The sequence below is a fragment of the Perna viridis genome, chromosome 2 (assembly GCF_037379345.1).
Source record: "Perna viridis isolate PV_CMFRI_1.1 ecotype Kerala chromosome 2, ASM3737934v1, whole genome shotgun sequence".
Lineage (NCBI taxonomy): Eukaryota > Metazoa > Mollusca > Bivalvia > Mytilida > Mytilidae > Perna > Perna viridis.
The window spans coordinates 12,823,653-12,843,024 of NC_142446.1; the positions used below are offsets into that span (position 1 = coordinate 12,823,653).

General features: G+C 32.6%; 1 protein-coding gene across 10 annotated transcripts in view; it reads left to right on the top strand.

The window, feature by feature from the left end:
* The window catches only part of LOC148623680 (WD repeat-containing protein 64-like), a 50,173-nt gene extending 32,893 nt beyond the window's left edge, over positions 1 to 17,280 (top strand). For 4 of the 10 annotated variants that reach the window (XM_088565696.1, XM_088565703.1, XM_088565705.1 and 1 more), the window contains 8 exons: positions 102 to 214; positions 2,154 to 2,271; positions 2,513 to 2,604; positions 3,672 to 3,789; positions 4,019 to 4,054; positions 7,527 to 7,607; positions 9,167 to 9,262; positions 14,958 to 17,280. In XM_088565696.1, the coding sequence (XP_088421822.1) occupies positions 102 to 214; positions 2,154 to 2,271; positions 2,513 to 2,604; positions 3,672 to 3,789; positions 4,019 to 4,054; positions 7,527 to 7,607; positions 9,167 to 9,262; positions 14,958 to 15,131 (828 nt within the window). In that variant the 3' untranslated portion in view covers positions 15,132 to 17,280. The other 6 variants (XM_088565697.1, XM_088565700.1, XM_088565701.1 and 3 more) reach the window with 6 other exon arrangements.
* The last annotated feature ends 2,092 nt before the right edge of the window (positions 17,281 to 19,372 follow it).

Consider the following 19,372-nt stretch of genomic DNA (forward strand, 5'->3'; position numbering starts at 1 on the left):
GGGTTATTCTTTGCTCAATATGTGATGCATGCATGTATTGCAAATGAAGAAAACAATAGTTTTCCATCATGTGATTGAATCTTTGCTAATTTTTTTTTCAGAGTGCAATAAAGCAGGTGATAAGTTGGAGAGCTCATCTAGTCAAGGTTGTTTGTCTTGTATATGTAAACTCTCTGAAGTCAATACTTTCGGGATCAACAGATGGTTCAGTCAGGTAGGCAACATTTTTATGATCAGATGATGGTTCAGTGAGGTAGGCAACATGTTTAGATCAACAGATGGTCCAATGAGGTAGGCAACATTTTCATGATCAGCAGATTGTTCAGGCATGTTGTCAACATTTTTACCTTAATCAGATAATTCAATGAGGTAGGCAACATTTTTATGATCAGAACATGGTTCAGTGCGGTAGGCAACATATGTTAAGATCAACAGATATATAGTTCTAATTGGTAACAATGCTTTTAGATGATCAGTAAATGTTCAGTCAGGCAGTCTGCAAAAGAAGGAAACATCACTTTTTCAGTTTTTGAATGACCACACAATTTTTTTTAGATGTGCAATGGTATGGTTGTCATCTGTGTCTTATCCCTACACAATTGTTTTTCATATAATAACTATCCTGTCTTCAGTTACCTACCTCTCCTCTTCTCTCCTTACTCTTCAGTTACCTACCTCTCCTCTTCTCTCCTTACTCTTCAGTTACTTGCCTCTCTTGTCTCCAGTAACATGCATCTGTTGTCTTTTCTTCAAAACCTGCTTCTCCTTACTTTTTCTTTATTTGCCTCTTCTGTCTCTTCGGTTACTTGCCTCTGCTATTTTCCTCAGTTACTTTCATGTGCTGTCTCTTTTGTCATCAGATAGCTTATTCAGGTAAACATAACCCCTAGATTTTGTAGAAAATTTTTTTATCCTCAATGAAATATAGATGCATTAATAGTCTTTATGGCTTAACTAGTAAAAATTATGCAATGTGTAGCTATTTTCTCTTCATTTAGATATCAGACAAGGAAAAATTTTAAAGGATCTGGTAATCTAATGTAATGTGTAGATGTACTTGATTTCCTTTCTCTCTGGTTACTTCACTGGTTTTCTGTTTAACTGTCATTTCTACAGTTGCCAACCTCCTGTCTCCTTTTCTGTTACTTAATACTCCTGTCTTTATTATTCCCCCACTTGGGCATGTCCATCTGTCCGTACACCTTTTTTTGTAACAGATTTCTCAACTCCTGAAGGGAATGCATAGATCTTTGGTATATTGCTTTCTCATGATGACATGTACAATGTATTATATCTCCCCTTTCCAGGTTCCTCGCTCATCTACTTCTTGTTTACTAAATCGACTTATTCATTTTTTAGATGCTGCTTAATGGAAATTTTCTTAATTGATTTCTCAGGTTATATTACAGGCGATGATATTTGGTAAATTGCTTCAGCATGAAAAGTTTTGTCTCCCTTTCCCAGCTTTGAGTGAAGATTGAGTGGGGTATTCTTAGCATGATGTAGCGTGCAACGTCTTGTTTAGTTACTAACCTCTCTTTACTCATCTCTTATTCAATTTTCCTGTCTCTTCTAAATTATTTGCATCTCCTGTCTCTTCTTCAGTTACCTGTGTCTGCCATCTCTTCAGTTATCTTCCTCCCCTTGCTCTGCAGTTAACTAACTGCCTTTCCTGTCTCTCCTTCAGTAACTTACCACTCCTGTCTCTTCTTCAGTTACTTCCCTCTTTTGTCTCCTTTTCAGTTACCTGCCTCACCTCTCCATACTCATCAGTTACCTGCCTTTCCTGTCTCTTCTTCATTTACTTGCCTTTCTATCTCTTTTGCAGTTACTTACCTCCCCTGTCTCTTTTGCAGTTACTTGCTTCTACTGTTTCTTCTTTAGTTAACTGTCTCTTCTGATTCTTCTTCAGTACCTTCCACTCCTTACTCTTGAGTTACTTATTTTCCTTTCTCTTTACATCAGTTCTTTCTTCTTCAGACCTTTAGATTTTACCTGTCTTGATTTTTGCTACCTCTAATGTCAGTTCTATATTTTTCTCAATATAAGTTTTCTATCAGTCCTGACTCTACTTCAATTCCATGCTACTCCTGTTACTTCAGTCATATACCTCTCCCATATGTTTGATTTTATATTTATCTATAAATTTTCAGAGTATGGTGGGGTTACAAAGGAAGGTTTGTTGGATTTTTTAGTCAGCACAGACCATTTGTTTTCCCAGAACGTGAGGAAACAGCAGGACCTCCAACTCTCCCTTATGATATATCTGAGGTATTTATAATTACATGTACATTGCAATGCTACATTTAAATAATGAGAATAAGGCATACTTAGACTGATATCTTAGAAGGATGTGTGTGGAAAGGTGGGGGTGCATTTATGTAACATTTGCAATTGGACTTGTTATATTCTATATTGCAGGCAAGGTAACAAAAAAACAGCCTCCATATTAACAGCACATTTTACATTTAATTTAGCTGTAAAGACTTTTGAGTTGTTTGATAACTTTCAGGTACCTCTTGCCCCTGTCCAAGAGAAGAGTGCCAAGCAGACAATAAGAACAGTTCAGAAGTATGAATACCCACTGGTGTTTGATAATGAGAAGTAAGTCTTTTTGAATATCTGTCTTTTATTGGCAGCTGAGCATTTTTTAAATTGATATTTTCTTAGTCATTGTCCAGCTTTGTAAGACTTTTTTATGCCCCTGCGACAATCTGTTGGGGGCATATTAATTTACCCCTGTCCATCTGTTGTGCCGTCTGTCTGTCCGGATTACACATGATTATTGCTTGTCCAGCTATCTCCTCATACAGTTTTTTAACTAAATGTAAAATATTTTACAGGATATTTCTACACATGATGAAGGTGTGCAGGCCAAAGGATTTTGATTTTCATGAAATGTTACGGAAATTGGTGAAAATTAGACTTACTTATTTTCATCAGAAATAGGGCTATACGGCTTGTATGGCTATCTCTTCCTGTACTTAACTATATCTAAAATATTTTTTGCAGGGTGTTTTTACACATAATAATAGTGTGCAAGGTCATAGGATCTTAATTTTACGTGAAATATTACAGAACTGGGTGATAGTTGGACTTTGGAATATTACAGAACTAGTTAGACTTAGTAATTTTTGTCAGAAATATATCCCCAGCAACAAAGTTAGGGATTTGTTATGGGGGGTATTTACATTTTTTATGTGTCTGTTAGTCCGTCCATAGGTCCTCTTTTTCTCATCGCAACTAGTCTTGACACTACCAAACAGAATTTCATAACACTATGTGGCCAGGATACAATATGTAGATATGCATATATTTAGGAATTTCTGATCCCCAAATTTTTCGAGTTATAGTACTGGAAGCTTGTCATTGCAAGTCTTGCAGGGATTGAGCTGAACCAACAGACCATGAGTATCACAAGTCTTGGAAGGATTTGTGAATCTACAAACATGTCGTCATACAAAAATAAACGTTCCTAATTTGGCAAATCTAGTGAGCGGGGGCATCATTAGGGTCTTACAGACACATTTCACTTACTAAAAAAAATCACTACTAACAAATGAGGTGGGGGCTCCTGTGACAAACAGGGCTTCTAGTTTATTATGGAACAATCTCAAATGAAAGTTTTTATACAAACCAAAGAAGATAGAATTGACTTTTTATAATTTTAGGTGGACACCATTTAGAAGATCTGCATACCTAAGACAAGCTGCTGCTCCACCTACAAAGAAGTCTAAACACAATTATGAAGTAGACAAAAAATTTTTTGGAGCCCTGATAAAGCCAAAGGTAAATTTTGAACTGTCATATCATTGTATAGTTAATTAATTCTCTGAATGCTATATTTAAGGTTTGGCAGCTTATATAGTAACAAATATAATGTGATATATATATATCAGTACTTAAATAATTTGCTTTGAATGTAAAGTGACATTGTAGAATAACTTTAATATTGCATGTAGTCTTTAAGAGATTGTTGGTAACATGTATGATAGACTTGCACATAATTTTATTGTAGGATAATTTAAAAAGATTTTTAGCACTTCATGAGAAGGTGATTTTAATGTGCTACACATACTAAAAAGTTTGACTCAGCTGATTGTGAATGTGCTACACAAACTAAAAGTTTGACTCAGCTGATTGTGAATGTGCTACACATACTAATAGTTTGACTCAGCTGATTGTGAAGTTTTCTGTACCGTATAAATGTGCATTTGTTTTTATTAGGTTTAATATTTAATTGTTTCATAATTAAATTTTCAAATAAATAGGCAATTCATGCAGTTTTGAATATGAATTAGGTTTAAAAGTTACATGTGCATTTATTGAAAAATCAGAATCAGCTTTAAACAGTCCTTTTTCCAATAATCACTAGCTCAGTATGGCAGATGTGTTTATTTTATGAAGGTGAACTTTATGTATGAAAGCTTTTTCTTTGTTTTGTGTCTGGTTTGTAAATTATCACCTGTTCACTCATGTAAGGGTCCAGAGTAAGTTATTCAGATACATTCATGTGCATCAAATTAATGTAAAACTTCATTGTTTCTTTGCATCTTTTCTAATTCAACATGGATCTTTGAAAAGAATATAGACCTTTTCATTTTTGTTTGTTTGTTGATGACCAGTCAAATACCATCTCACACCTTTTAACACAAACAGGATGCAGTTAATAATTCTATCATTGTGTTAATATCATAAGTTTTTTTCCAAAATAAGCCATGAAAAATCCAGATACCTTTGCATGATTCTAGAAAGGATTTGTAATTTCATTAAATTTATTAAACAATTTCAAAGAAAAATTTCTGCCTTGGGTGCAATAATTAAGTGGTACAGTATACACTTATATTTTGACAATGTAAGATGTTTTTTATAGTCTCCCTATTCTGTCCAGGCCAGGTCTGTAAGATGTTTTATAGTCTCCCCATTCTGTCCAGGCCAGGTCTGTAAGATGTTTTATAGTCTCCCTATTCTGTCCAGGCCAGGTCTGTAAGATGTTTTATAGTCTCCCCATTCTGTCCAGGCCAGGTCTGTAGGATGTTTTATAGTCTCCCCATTCTGTCCAGGCCAGGTCTGTAAGATGTTGTATAGTCTCACTATTCTGTCCAGCCAGGTCTGTAAGATGTTTTATAGTCTCCCTATTCTGTCCAGGCCAGGTCTGTAAGATGTTTTTTATAGTCTCCCTATTCTGTCCAGGCCAGGTCTGTAAGATGTTTTTATAGTCTCCCTTTTCTGTCCAGGCCAGGTCTGTAAGATGTTTTTATAGTCTCCCTATTCTGTCCAGGCCAGGTCTGTAAGATGTTTTTTATAGTCTCCTCATTCTGTCTAGGCCAGGTCTGTAAGATGTTTTTAATAGTCTCCCCATTCTGTCCAGGCCAGGTCTGTAAGATGTTTTTAATCGTCTCCCCATTCTGTCCAGGCCAGGTCTGTAAGATGTTTTTAATAGTCTTCCCATTCTGTCCAGGCCAGGTCTGTAAGATGTTTTTAATAGTCTCCCCATTCTGTCCAGGCCAGGCCTGTAAGATGTTTTATAGTCTCCCCATTCTGTCCAGGCCAGGTCTGTAAGATGTTTTTATAGTCTCCCTATTCTGTCCAGGCCAGGTCTGTAAGATGTTTTATAGTCTCCCTATTCTGTCCAGGCCCGGTCTGTAAGATGTTTTATAGTCTCCCCATTCTGTCCAGGCCAGGTCTGTAAGATGTTTTATAGTCTCCCCATTCTGTCCAGGCCAGGTCAGTAAGATGTTTTTATAGTCTCACTATTCTGTCAGTATAGGTTTGTGATATCTTAAGTTGACTTGGGTTATAATGCACTATTGAAACTTTCAATGACATTTACAGTAAAAAAACATAGCATATGGTACTGTGCTGCATTTGGAGGGGGAGGGTCCATATGGTACTGTGCTGTAATTGGAGGGGGAGGGTCCATATTAGGTATGTTATGCCTGAATTGCTATGCTAATCTTATATTTATGGGAGAACATTAAAAGAATTTTAAGGAATACATACTTTTTAAATTATACTTCAAAACATTTTTATATGAAGTTTGATGTTACTCCATTTTACACCTGTTATGCTAACAGATACATGTTAATCTTTCTATGGACTAAATTGGCACTCATTTAAAATTTTGTTTGCTGTGTATTGTGTCTGAAGTAGAACGACTTTGTTGTTTCTGTTGTTAGATTTCAATTTTTCTTTTTGCAAGGAAATATAACAACTTCCTCTACACACCAAACTTGGTAACTTTATTAAATGAAGAATGAATGGGAATGGGAATTTTGATAGTTTGAGATGAATACTGTTCTCTTGTATGTGTTGCTAGATTGTCTTGTTTCATCTGTGTTTTTCTGGTTTAATTGTCATGTATCAGTATTCTGGTATATGAGGTCAAACAATGTGTGAATAAAGAGTATGTAGACTTTATGCTTAAAATCTGCAATAGAAATGTAGACATTACTTTTTGATTTTTATATGACCACACAGTTTTTTGCAGTTGTGTGATGGTATGGTGTTGCTGTCATCCATGTCATCACTCCTAGGCACTAGTTCTTTATTTGATTACTCGACTAATAGTCAGTGAATCTTGATTAATTTTACAAAAAGGTTCTGTGCCCCACAGGGCCGTATTACTATTAATTTTGGTGGTTATGGCTCCATCTGTTAAGGGACACATTTATAAGGATGTATATACTGAGAAAGTTTACATTGAGTTGGATACTCAAACTGTGGTGTATCAAACCACTATTTATGGCATCAGTCAAGCTGATGTTTCAATTTCTTCCTGTGTAGGGTTAATTATATTGTAGCTGTAACTTTGTACTCACCTGAGCATTATTAACTTGTGGAGGATAAATATTGAGGAGTAATAAAGACTGGCTACAAGTTCTTCTCTTAGAATTAATTTTATATACTGCAATAAATTTCTGCTGATAACATGCACTTCTATTATTAAACTTTTGAATGGTAACTGTGGACCTCTCTCATAGTAACACTTTTTAAAGAAATTTTAAATAAAAAAAATAGTGAGAAAAGGAAATTGTAACAGGTCAGTCTAGGACTTATAAAACAATAATCAATATGAATAAATAAATGTTTTAATAACACGTTATGTCAATATTTTTAATGCTCCATATTTTAAGTACAACTCTTCATAGGAAATAAGCAGTGGATGAAACATGTTAAAAACCTACTTTGGCTGCAAGTATAATCATAAAGGAAGGGACATTATTTATCATATTAGTACTGTGCAATGCACTACATTAGTAGACAACTCTGTGGAGTAATAAAAAATTCAATTCTTAATGTCTTTGTTGCCAACATCAAACTGTGGTCATTTTTAGTACAAGATACCACTTTGAATGTAAATACTTTGTTAACCAGGCAGTTTCCAACATGTATTTTTCATTTTAATACAGTTTTTGTCTTGAATTGAATTAAGTTTTGTTAGTACTGGTTTACAGTTGAGATTATTTTTTTTTATTTGTAGAAGTTGCCTTTTTAACATTATTTGTTTATCTTAATTGTTTTAGACTTACAACCATCATCTTGAAAGCATAATCACAGGAGACAAAAACCAGGGAGCTGTGTTCAGAGCTCTTCCTGTATACAGGGTAAGTTATTACAGGAATATAGTCAACTTTTGAATTGGAGAGCTGTGTTTATAATGTTTGAAATTTGATCATTCTTTGACTTATAGCTTAGACATTAGGTTGACATTTACCTTTCACCCAAAGATTGGAATGTATTAAAAAAAATAACATCACTTTCCATTTCTTATTTGTCAGTTGTCTACTTTTGCCTGTTTTGATGCAAACTTTTTTTTCCAAAATGTTATCTTTAATGACTTCAGACTGTGCTCTTACTCATAAAACATTGCTTGAAATGCTAATTGTAAATAAAATCCTTTGTATATTAAAGTGGATTTTTTTAGATGTAGCCCTTTTAACCACAACTAATCAAATAACTTATATATTAAAATGCTGTTACATTTTTTAGTTCTACTGCATCCGAATTGGCTTTAATTATCTGTAATTAAAGGGAAGATTATAATCAATAAAATATCAAGTGTTTTTTTGTTGAAAAAATATTTCTCTAAGTACTATATACTCAACATTTTCAGTAATAAGTAATAAATGAGTAGAGACAGTGATTTCTTTTTGTTTACAAAGAAAAAAACAAAGTGTTGAAAGTTATTTTGTGAACAGAAAAGTATAATAAATCTGACATGATCATAGTATAAACATCAAATTAACTTCAATGTCCTCCCGTTGTATTTTGCTGTGTATTCTTAACATACTCCAGGCCTCAAAAAGTGAATATAAAATGAAAATATGGACTTATCACAATAAAAGAATGAACATGTTTGCTATACATTTTACAATCATCATTGTTTATACATGGACTGTTGTAATGCCTCTGGTTGCAGTAGAGGTAACAGATGGTCTGTTTTTCTAATGAGGCTTGATGTCTTTACTTGCTGTTGCACTTCTGGTTGTCATATTAGTTTCCATTGTTACTTAAGTAAATTTTGACATGGATCTATACAGTAGTTGTATGGGCTTCTTGACTTCAAGAATATATATCTAAATGTATCAGAATTCCATGAATCACCACCATTCTGTTGTGTTAAGTTTTCTGAAGGTAATTTCCTGAGAACTATTGGTATATGTTATGTTCAGTTGATATGCAGAGTGCTTCCGAACTTCTGATGTAAGTCTCGACTTTATCGTGGAAATATTGTAGGGTATAGACACTATTTTTTGGTCATGGTAGGTCTACAAATGCTTGCATCAGGGTATTTGTAATCTTATGGGTTTGTCTATATCAGTTGGTAGACAATTGAATTGACTCCTTTTAGTTGGCATTATAATGTACATAAGTGGTTTGCAATTCTCTGTCCGACAATTGTGCTTTCAAACAGCAAAATTTTTGGATTTTGGTGGGACGTTTGGGTCCATTTGTGCCTAAAAAAAAGCAGTAAGCATCACACAAAAGTTTAATCACAGGAATATAAGTGTGTAAGTTATCATTGTTTTTACCCAGGGTTGATGTCAATGTACTGTAGCTTGAGAATTTCTACTGGCAATACATATACTTACAATAAAAAAAAAGTATGGCTAGTCTAGATATTGTTTAGTGGTTGCTATATTTTAATAATTATGTATTGTAGGTAAGGACTCCAAAGAAGATTAAAGAACCAGAATTGGCCTACAAGTTACCCATTGAAAATGAAGCTCCTGGTTTTCTCTTTGGTGGTCCTAGCAAGGTAAATTATACAAAGATGTTTATATTCTATGACAAAAGAATTTTTAAATATTTTTTAAAACTTTTTTCCTTGATATTTTCAAATATCTATGGCAACTATTGTGGATAATTGTAACTAATTCTGTTGTTTTTACCATTATTCTTTTAATGTATCATTTGCCTCACTTTGAATGAATAAGAGGTTGATGGGGTTTTCGTAGAAGTTTTAATAGCAGCATTAGAGGTTACTTTTTATATTTTGTAGGAGTGATAAATGTAAGACATACAATATTTATTAGTTATTTAACCACTATTGCCTACACAAAACAACAAAAGCTAAAATTGACCAACATAGTCTAGGAGAAGGAGGTTACTATATACTTTTTCCAGGAATTGTTTAGGTGGAAATTGGAGTATGTTTAAGTTTCACTCCACTTTAACTAGGCTCTCCTTCTCTTAGGCATGATACACTCTATGATGCATGTTTGAAACAATTACAATATCACCTACAGGAAAAGTATGAGCACAGCAGCACAGTAATTGTTTATACATGTACTTGCAATTCACTTCTTTATATGGTAATTTATGTTTTAAACTTGTCGAAGTTATTTTTTTTTTCTTTTTCTTTTTTACAGGAGGGGGGTCGAAATGCAGATAAAAGTTTCTCATTTACAAGTTTATTTGGATATTCTTGATAGGTGTTGTTTTATACCCTGACCTTTCAGTTGCTTGGACATATAATTTTACCCTTTTCTCTGCTACCACCCAATATTTCCATGATTCCACATCAGGTATTTTATTCAGTACTAAGTAGAGCAAAAATGTTTTTTTATACTAATTTTTCTCACTAGAATTTTCTATTATATTTGTAATGTGTTGTGAATTGTAAGGTAATTATACTTAGCTATGTATCAATGGGTGAAGGATTCTTAGGCATGATACTGAGATTGTCAGTGTGTGAACATTTCGAATGAACCTGGTAGTTCTTGTACTTCCACTTTGCCATTGACTTCAGTGAGATACTCTTCTGTATTGGACAAACATTTATGTAATTTTTGTGCATCTTATTTGAAATTGATTTGATCATTTTTGGGTTTATATGAAACTTCAGGATTAGATCATTAGTAGAAATTCTATAGAGTATGTGTTTGCATACGTGTCATAGGATGTGTGGGAGTATCCTATTATGTGAGTCATTCTAGATTGTTATTTTAATGTTAGTCTTGAGAAAGATTTAGACCTTATTTCACCTAAATGGTTTGTTATATTATAGGATGAAATCAGAAAGAATAATAATTAAGTAAGAACTAGGGTACAAGAGATTTAAAGATTGATAAGATATTGTAGAGTTGTTAATATATTTTGTGTGTGTTAATATATCTCTTGTACACCTTTGTTTGGTCTGAAGTATAGGGAGCTGGGTTGTTCTGCGGTGTTCTCATTAGGTTCTGGGATGTTCTGGGTTTTTTCAGCATGCAGTGATATCATAGTTTCATCTTGCTGCTTTTCTGCTGTTTGTGTTGCTGTGTATCCCACTTCACTTATTTTTCTTTGCTGTCAAGTGTGAATATGTTTGAACTTGACAACATCATACAAAATGATTTTATAACTATAGATGTTACAAATTAATGCTTTTTACTACCTGTACATAACTTTTACAGCAAGCTGGTAGGACATTTGTTAAGGGATGAGTCATTTTCTGAATAGTCTTAGAGAGCTTTTAATAATTTCACATTTTTTTGATAATATGGATTGAATTGTTTCTCAAGATTCACTACTGGAAAAATATACTTACTTTGAAATACCCCAATTCTCAGTTCAAAACATTGATTATGAGGAAGTAGTGATATAAGATTTATGACATCAATCTGTCTTTTTACTACCAAAGATTAATTTGTGATAATGATTTACAAGATTGCACTTATATCCTCTGATCACTCTTACATCTTCTGAAGTGACAAGATTAGAGGTCAAACAAGCATATGTTAATGCAATGTATAAGATATTTTTTGGTATTTGGTATTCTACTATTATATAGAACTATTATTTACTGACTCTGTTTGACCTTTAATTTTTTCTGATATGAACTTGCAGAGAAATGATAATGCTGTTTTACATGATACAAATATGTGTGACTAACTATTGCTTGTTGTAGAGTGTACCCTCTAACAACCTTCTAAGTGTGGAACAAAAACCTTTTCTACGGATCAGAAAACCATCATCAGTTACCCTTCCACGTATCAATTCTCTCTATCTCAAACTCAACAAGAAGTATGACAAACTAGATTATCTCAAGACCAAGGTCAAAAGATGAACAACTATTTGTAAGTAACTCTTGTCTCTTTAGGCAGAGAAGATCAGGTGTTCTCTCACTTTCATTTACATGCTGTATTTGCCTTTTTTTCTATTTTCCTATACATGCAACTAGAGAAAGGGGATTTTTAAAACATTTCCTGCACACATTGTTTCTCTATAACTATCCATATTAGTGATTTAAATGAACTAGCTGGGTGATATTTCAATCTGTCAGGTGGATTCAGCTTGAAGTTGCCATTGCAAAGTGATAGAAAATACTTTTTGGTGGATATTTCTGGAGAATTGTTTTACTTTTTTTTTTCACAAATATTTAAGAATTGGCGATGATAAAAATTTTATCTATTGAAAAATAACATAAATTTTCCACGTGCATATTGTTTATTGTGCGATGTGCAGTGCAATAAACAATATGGAAAATTTATGTTATTTTTCAATAGACAAAATTTTTATCATAGCCAATTCTTATTAATTAATTTTAAAACATATTTTTATCTTTAAACATGAGAAAAGTAACTCTGAATTTAACTGAGTAGGGGCGTGTCAATAATTTTTTTTATCCATTGAGATATAACAAAATTATTTTAACCAACCAGATTACAGTATTTATCTCAAATTAATGTATTTGAAAGTGATTAAAGTAAAAAGAGGTTTCAATGAGCAATTATCTGATTCTTCATATCTATGAATGAAACAGCACCTTGATTTTTAAAAATGTCTATGCTATATGCATCCTCTTGCTTAAAACATAACAAATGCACCAGCGTATATCCTACCCTACCGGTGCACCTGGTCCATGCTCCAGCATACAACCTAAAATACAAAATAGTAAATACTTTCACCCTCTTATAACCTAAAATACAAAATAATAACTACTTTCACCAGCCTATAACCTAAATACATAATAGTAAATACTTTCAGATATCACCAACAGGTCTTTCACAAGTGTAAATACATCTTTAAGTAAGTCTAAAATGATTTGACGACAAAAATAATAAAATCCACAATAACAGATCGATGACAATTTTTTTTTTTTTTCAAAATCAAGCTGAAAAGTAATATAATGAAACAAAGACTCATTAATTACCAACTCCTCTTGACTTTGGAAGTTGGGTTAAACTAGTTTTATAAGGCCTTAACCATTCTTCTTTAATGTAAGGTCAAAAATGAACTGAAACAACAAATACATCATAAAACGCACTTGATCCTTTCCATGGAACATCTCCACATACACCATATAGACAAAATGAGGTATCCACTTAAAAAATATGCACAGTTATGAAAGCTAGCTCAGAACATACTAAAGAATGACAATACCATCTAAACTACCACCATTAGAAATTATTGGTCACTACAATTCTAGTGTACTGGATTTACAAGTACTAAATCGGCAAGATTTGATGTAGTGTTATACTAAAACATGACTTAGTTGATACTTAGGGATGCAATAAATGGTCTTATATCTCTACTTGTGAAAATAAGGTTCATGAATTTTTAATTTTTTATTTTTTTTTTGTTCTGACACCAAACATGTGTTTATACATTCGTATATTTTCAGCCTGATACCAATAAGTATTAAGGGTGGTTGATAAATCCAGTGTATTTTGTTTGAAAGAATGTGCTTTATAGACTATATTTCCAAAAAAAAACTGGGTGAGCAAAACCATTTTTAAAATAAGAACCTGTATGTGCTATTATATTTTTGTATCAAAGTTTTGTAATGGTGAACAAATTTTAGGAAATTCATTTTCAACAAAGATGATTTTAAAATATTTTTTTTGTTCTGACACCAAACCTTTGTTTATACATTAGTATGTATTCAGTCTGATATTCAAAGTTTCTACAAGTCCCTTGTAAGTCTGCACATCAATTAGCTAGCATCTGTAGATGTCTTCACCTATCTATGATTGTAAATGGTGGGTACATCAGAAGTTCTCTGCTACTGCATTTCAGCTACTTTCTAATGATAATTAAATCATATTCAAAAGTGCCAGATGCAGGAAAAGACATTTGTTGAAATTGATATTTAGTCATTTTACTGTGTCATTCTCATTCCTTCTTTTCTCTTCTTTTTATTTTAGCTCACCTTAACCATAGGTCCAGGTGAGCTATTATCATCACTAGGCTTGTTAGCTCACCTTAACCATAGGTCCAGGTGAGCTATTATCATCACTAGGCTTGTTAGCTCACCTTAACCACAGGTCCAGGTGAGCTATTATCATCACTAAGCTTGGTGTCTGTCATTGTCTATTGTTCACTTTTCTTTAAAATGGCCATGTTCATAATCATAATTAAGAAGTTATTCTCATGTTGAACACTTCGAAGTTGTAGTATCCTTTGATAGATAAAACTATTTTCTTTGAAGTAACAGTAAATATCTTGGTTCTAAACACAGCAATGTGACATACGTATAAGGGTATGCAGTTATTACACTCCCTGTCTGTCTAATCATACATCTTGTAATCCAAACTCCTTCTAAACAACTTGGAATTACAAGTAGGTGTTATGAAGGAAGCTTCACCACCTTCATCAGGTAATAGTTATTCAGTTAAGGGAAAAACAACTCTATCACAGCCATAACCGAATTGGGTAGAATTTAATTCTTCTTGACTAAAAATTTAGGATATACAAAAGGTAAACCTATACAAAGGAAAATGTATACAACAGTTTGTTACATTTATTTTGAGATTTATAGTCTGTCACATGTTAAAACATATTCAAAACATTTTACACATTGAAGAGTGGAAGTAGGTGAACATTTTTATCTTGTGCTGTATTGCCTAACCTATTTTTGAAATACCATTACATGCTTGTACTACAACTGCTATATCTGCTAATACGTCACAGCCATAGTTCCTGTCTCATACCATAGTTTACACAAATACATATACATGTATCATAGCCATAGTTCGTACATGGTACTTATGGTGATATTGTATATAGCCAAAGTTTCTACCAATTACATGTATCCAGCAATACTTGTAAAACAGTTATGGTATCAACAAAAAAATACTTTCACATGAAAACCATTTAAGGTGTGAAGAATTATCCTGTTTTTTTTGTACATGCATTTGCAACTTAATTCCAACCTCACCTAAATTCGAATAGTCATTGTTTTATGTTTTTTTTCTACATTAATAAATAGTCCCATCTTCATATCATCATACAGATGTTTGTAAGATATTACATGTATGTATGGTTTTTATAATGATAGTTTGTTACTGTTGGACTAATCAATGAACAGCCATTCTGTTTGTTAAGGCCCAACCATGTCATTCTGTTTGTTGATACCCAACCATGCCATTCTGTTTGTTGATGCCCAACCATGCCATTCTGTTTGTTGATGCCTATCCATTTCATTTATTATTTGCATGCCTTTTATAGTGCTTAAAATTGTTTTTCAGAGTTTTATTGCAGACCTTAAACCATTGAAACGTGTTGTAAAAAAGGGAAGTGCCATGGCCAGATCTGTGAGTGTGTCATTGTCTTCAGCCAATATATCATCAAGGAGGCAGTCATTTCTACCTACCCCAAGGTCATTGAGTAAAATGAGCAAACTCAGTTCTACAGGATTTTAGTTCATAATAACTATTTATAGATTTTTATAACTAGGAACAGGATACTGTCATTATTTCAACAGTATTTTTATATTGGCTTTTATTTGTGATTATAATAACCATTTTTATATTTCCTTGCCCCCTTCATAAAAGTTATACTGCATTCAAGCATATTTATTTAGAATTCAGTGGTTATGTGAATATGTTTTTTTTTTTTTTTTTGTCATTAGATACAATCTGATTGATTATCATGGTGTGTATTCAGAAAACAAATGGCTTCCTTGCCATTAAAAAAACAATAAAAATAACCATTTTGTTTTCATATTTTTCATGCAAATGAAATTTTAATAAAATGTTAAATTTATGTAATTTCCCGGTATGAAATAATGAGAAATGAATGCAAAATACAACTTTTTTAGCATTTAGATTTGAAGGTTTTGTAAAAGTCCCACATATGTCTAAATTTGGACTTTTTTTGGATGACTGTATGCATGTTTGTTAGTGAAAACTAAAATTTTCATCAGATTTGAATTGTTATTATATATGAATGTGACTGTTGTCATAGTAACACATCCATTTCCTGTGATCTGCCTTTGAATTTAACATAAGATGTATAATCCCTATATGATGTTCCAAACTGACTTCAATGGTACCATGTGACTTAAATTAATACCTAGCATCTTTTTGTAAATGAGTGAAGCCCAGCTTTGATATTTTACACTTTTTCTTTAGGATTGATGCAAATATAATTAATAGTTGAATAACAAGTGTTGTTAATCAGAATTATAAGAAAAATGCTTTAATCTAGAAATTTAATATATACATGTGTAGTTTGATAACTGTCTATTAATATTTATGTGATATTCATAGATATTATATAATGTATATACATAAGGTGAGATGGAAATAAAATATTGATTCGAATTGAATTTCATAATATTACATAAATTAAATATGATATATTCATGTTTAACATACATATGTGGGTTATACATCTATAATTCATGTATATGGAAATTAAATTTAAAAGGAATAAAGAGTGGGAGAACTTATTATTTTGCCTGTTCAGGATTTGTCACCAATAGCAAACTGAGCATGTGGTTAGGGCAATAAACTCAGTATGCTTGGCTCTAGTGACCCGCAATATGTCAGTAGGTTAAGACTCTTTTACTGATAAGTGGCAAAGTAACTACAAATAAAGTCACAACAATTTAATAATAACAATAGCCAAAAGTAACTGAAATATAAAACGTACTATTAAGATTGTCATAGTTTCTGTTCTGTAATGTTAATTAACAATGTCCAAATTCACTAATTCCAAATCTGAATGAATTTTGATAAAGTCCAGAAGGTTAAATTCTGATACGGCAAGTACTGGAATCTGTTCCTTGAAAATCTGATTTATCAGTAACATTTGTGGATAGCTGGTCACAGATGATTCAGAAACCAGACGACTGTATGTTCTACTGTATTCCATCTGTACTGTTTTTCTAAAGTTAACTGTCTCTTACTCGCTGGGTCTATTTATGGTTCAAAACTGACAATTACTCAAGACTGGCATGTATTTGAGCAATACTAACTATTGTCTGAAGTATGCTAAAGCTAATTATGAGATAATTAAATGAAAGATGAAAAACTGGTCACTCTAATTAAGCAATTGAACAATAATAATTAAAAGAGGGTAACTTTAATCCATCTGTGACATTTGACATATTAATCTCAGGTCTAGTTCCTTTATTGCTTACATTTAAATTAATAATTTAAAAAAATAGTATAGACAAGAAGAATGAAAAATAATTCAAAAAATGTCTGCCAAAATGTTAAAAACTTGTGCAATGAAGTGGGAAATTCAGGTTTCTAGGAGACTATTAACAGGGCAATATAAGATAAGGAATATTGTTTTCATCTGTGTACAATTACACGTCATGTATGTTTTCTGTTTCTGCTCTGTATAAAGCTGAATAATTTGCGTAACCTATTATGTGGTGGAAAAGGAGTCTTGAGAATTTCAAATAAATTGTTTTAAGAAATTATATACCATGTACATTATTGTAATTTTTTGTATTAATTCTTTTGATCAAACAAACATTTGTTGACTGTGATACATAATTTCTGTGATATTTATCTTTAATGTTACAATCTGTAGACTTGTTATTAAATTTGGAAAGTAGCTGTTCCATTTTTTTGTTTATTAGGTATTTGTGCCTATTTAAATAAGATGCTCTGTTTTGGTAATTAGAGTAAACCAGTTGTTGCCATTACTATATTTGTTCACAATGTTAGGATCATTGTCTGCTGAACATTGTCTCCCATCCATGCTTTACTACTACAGTAAAACAATATCTAAGACTATATTAAATCTTATCAATATTTCAGTAATAATTGAAGACATATTCAAACAAGAATTGCTAGAAAAGAACAATAAGTTTTTTTTTCCCGAAACAAATGGTCCTCAGCAGGAGTGGAACCATTATACAGGTTATGGAGAGCATAAATAGAATAAAAGGCCACACAAAGCAAGTCAAGAAAATTTTGGGGGTAGAATTTGTGAAAATAGAAATTTCATTCTTTAAAAAAAATAAAATTTAAGTGGGGTATGCTAGGTCCTCCTGTGAATCTTGTGACCTCAGTAAATGGATCTCTTAAATGTCTTAATTCCTGTTGTATTATGTCATGCTGTTTAGTAGGTACCTCCTCTCCTTTGAAATCATTGATTGGGTTGCATTATTGCATTAAATTTAGGAACTAAATTTTTTTTTGTATTAGGTGTCTCCTTTAAAAAAATTGTATGTTAATTTTATTTTGTTGAGGATAAAACATAGCCACATGCCTTTCTTGAATTTTAGAACACAGGTATCAAGTTCCCATGAAAGATACAGCAGAGTAAAAGTGACCTCCTTTCTTCAGATCAAAGAGCTCTGCAACTGTGCTTTTGAATCAGTTTAAATGACATTACCGGTACCTTTAATGTGATTGGCAATAAAACATTATAATGGCAAATTTTGTATAATAATAATAGTATTCTGTCGTGATTGATATCAGTAAATCATTTCTGTCTGTTTGTCTTTCTGTCCTTTTGTCTGTCCACATAGCTCCAGTCCTCCTAACTGCTATAGGGATTCTGAGAAAAAAATTATGGGAAGGTTTGAGCTACATAAATTGAGATGTGCATAAAGAATAATGATTATTGTCAGAGGAATCAGAAGGGAGACAAATCCAACTTGTTTTACATATTTTTAACTGTGCATGCCAATTCATTAATGGGATCTTGATGGAGTTAAATTTGAAGCATAATATGTAGATGGATAGGCGGGTCCAAGTGGGGAGGGTGGCAAAAATGAATTTTGTGTGTAAATGTGTGCATTAAAATGTGTTTCTCAAGGTTTTTTTTAAGGGGGGGGCTAGTAGGCCACCTTTAGGGCCCACCCCTTAGCTGATTCTCTGGACCATTCACTGAGAAGTGGATAAAGGAATCCAATGTTTGCAAAGGGAGATAATCCTATCGTGGGTTTAACATTTCACTCCATTTGAGGAAGGGGAGGCCAAAACGTTTTTGCTTTACAGCCTATTCGTGGGTTGAATGACATTGGACGATAGAAAAGAACCCAAACTGTCTTCCCAGACAAGAAAAGTCATATGCGTGGGAGCAAAATAAAAATCCAAGATCTTGGAATTTGGTTGGTTAAAATATATATATTATCAATTGTTAAAATTACCCTACTGTAAATAAATACTCCTCGGTCTAAGAATCTGGCTAAACATGTATAAGGTGTGACACCTGAAGAAAAAAAGTGTACAGATTTTATTGCATTATTCAAGTATTTGTACCTCATAATCTCCAGAAATAACCAAAAAAGTGTTTGATAAGTTTGCTTATTAGAGATAATGAAATGCACAATGAAAAGTTAGTGGGAAGATTTCCCCTCATTTTTCCTTTTTAGCTCACCTTGCCGAAGGCCATGTGAGCTATTGCCATCACTTGGTGTCTGTCGTTATCAATTTTTGACAGCAAGTATTAATGTTCAGCATGATGAAATCTATCTTTTGTCAAGTTTTTGTTTTAATCTGTTAGGCCATGTTGGAGTTATTGCCCCTTTTTCGACTTTTTTTTATAATTTTAAATGTTATTTCTTTCAAAAATCTTCTCCTCTGACACTACTTTACCAATTAGAACCAAACTTGGTATGAATGTTTTTTGTGGTATCCTGCATAGAACTGATGTAAGGATTTTTGATCCATCGAAAAACATGGCTGCAATTACT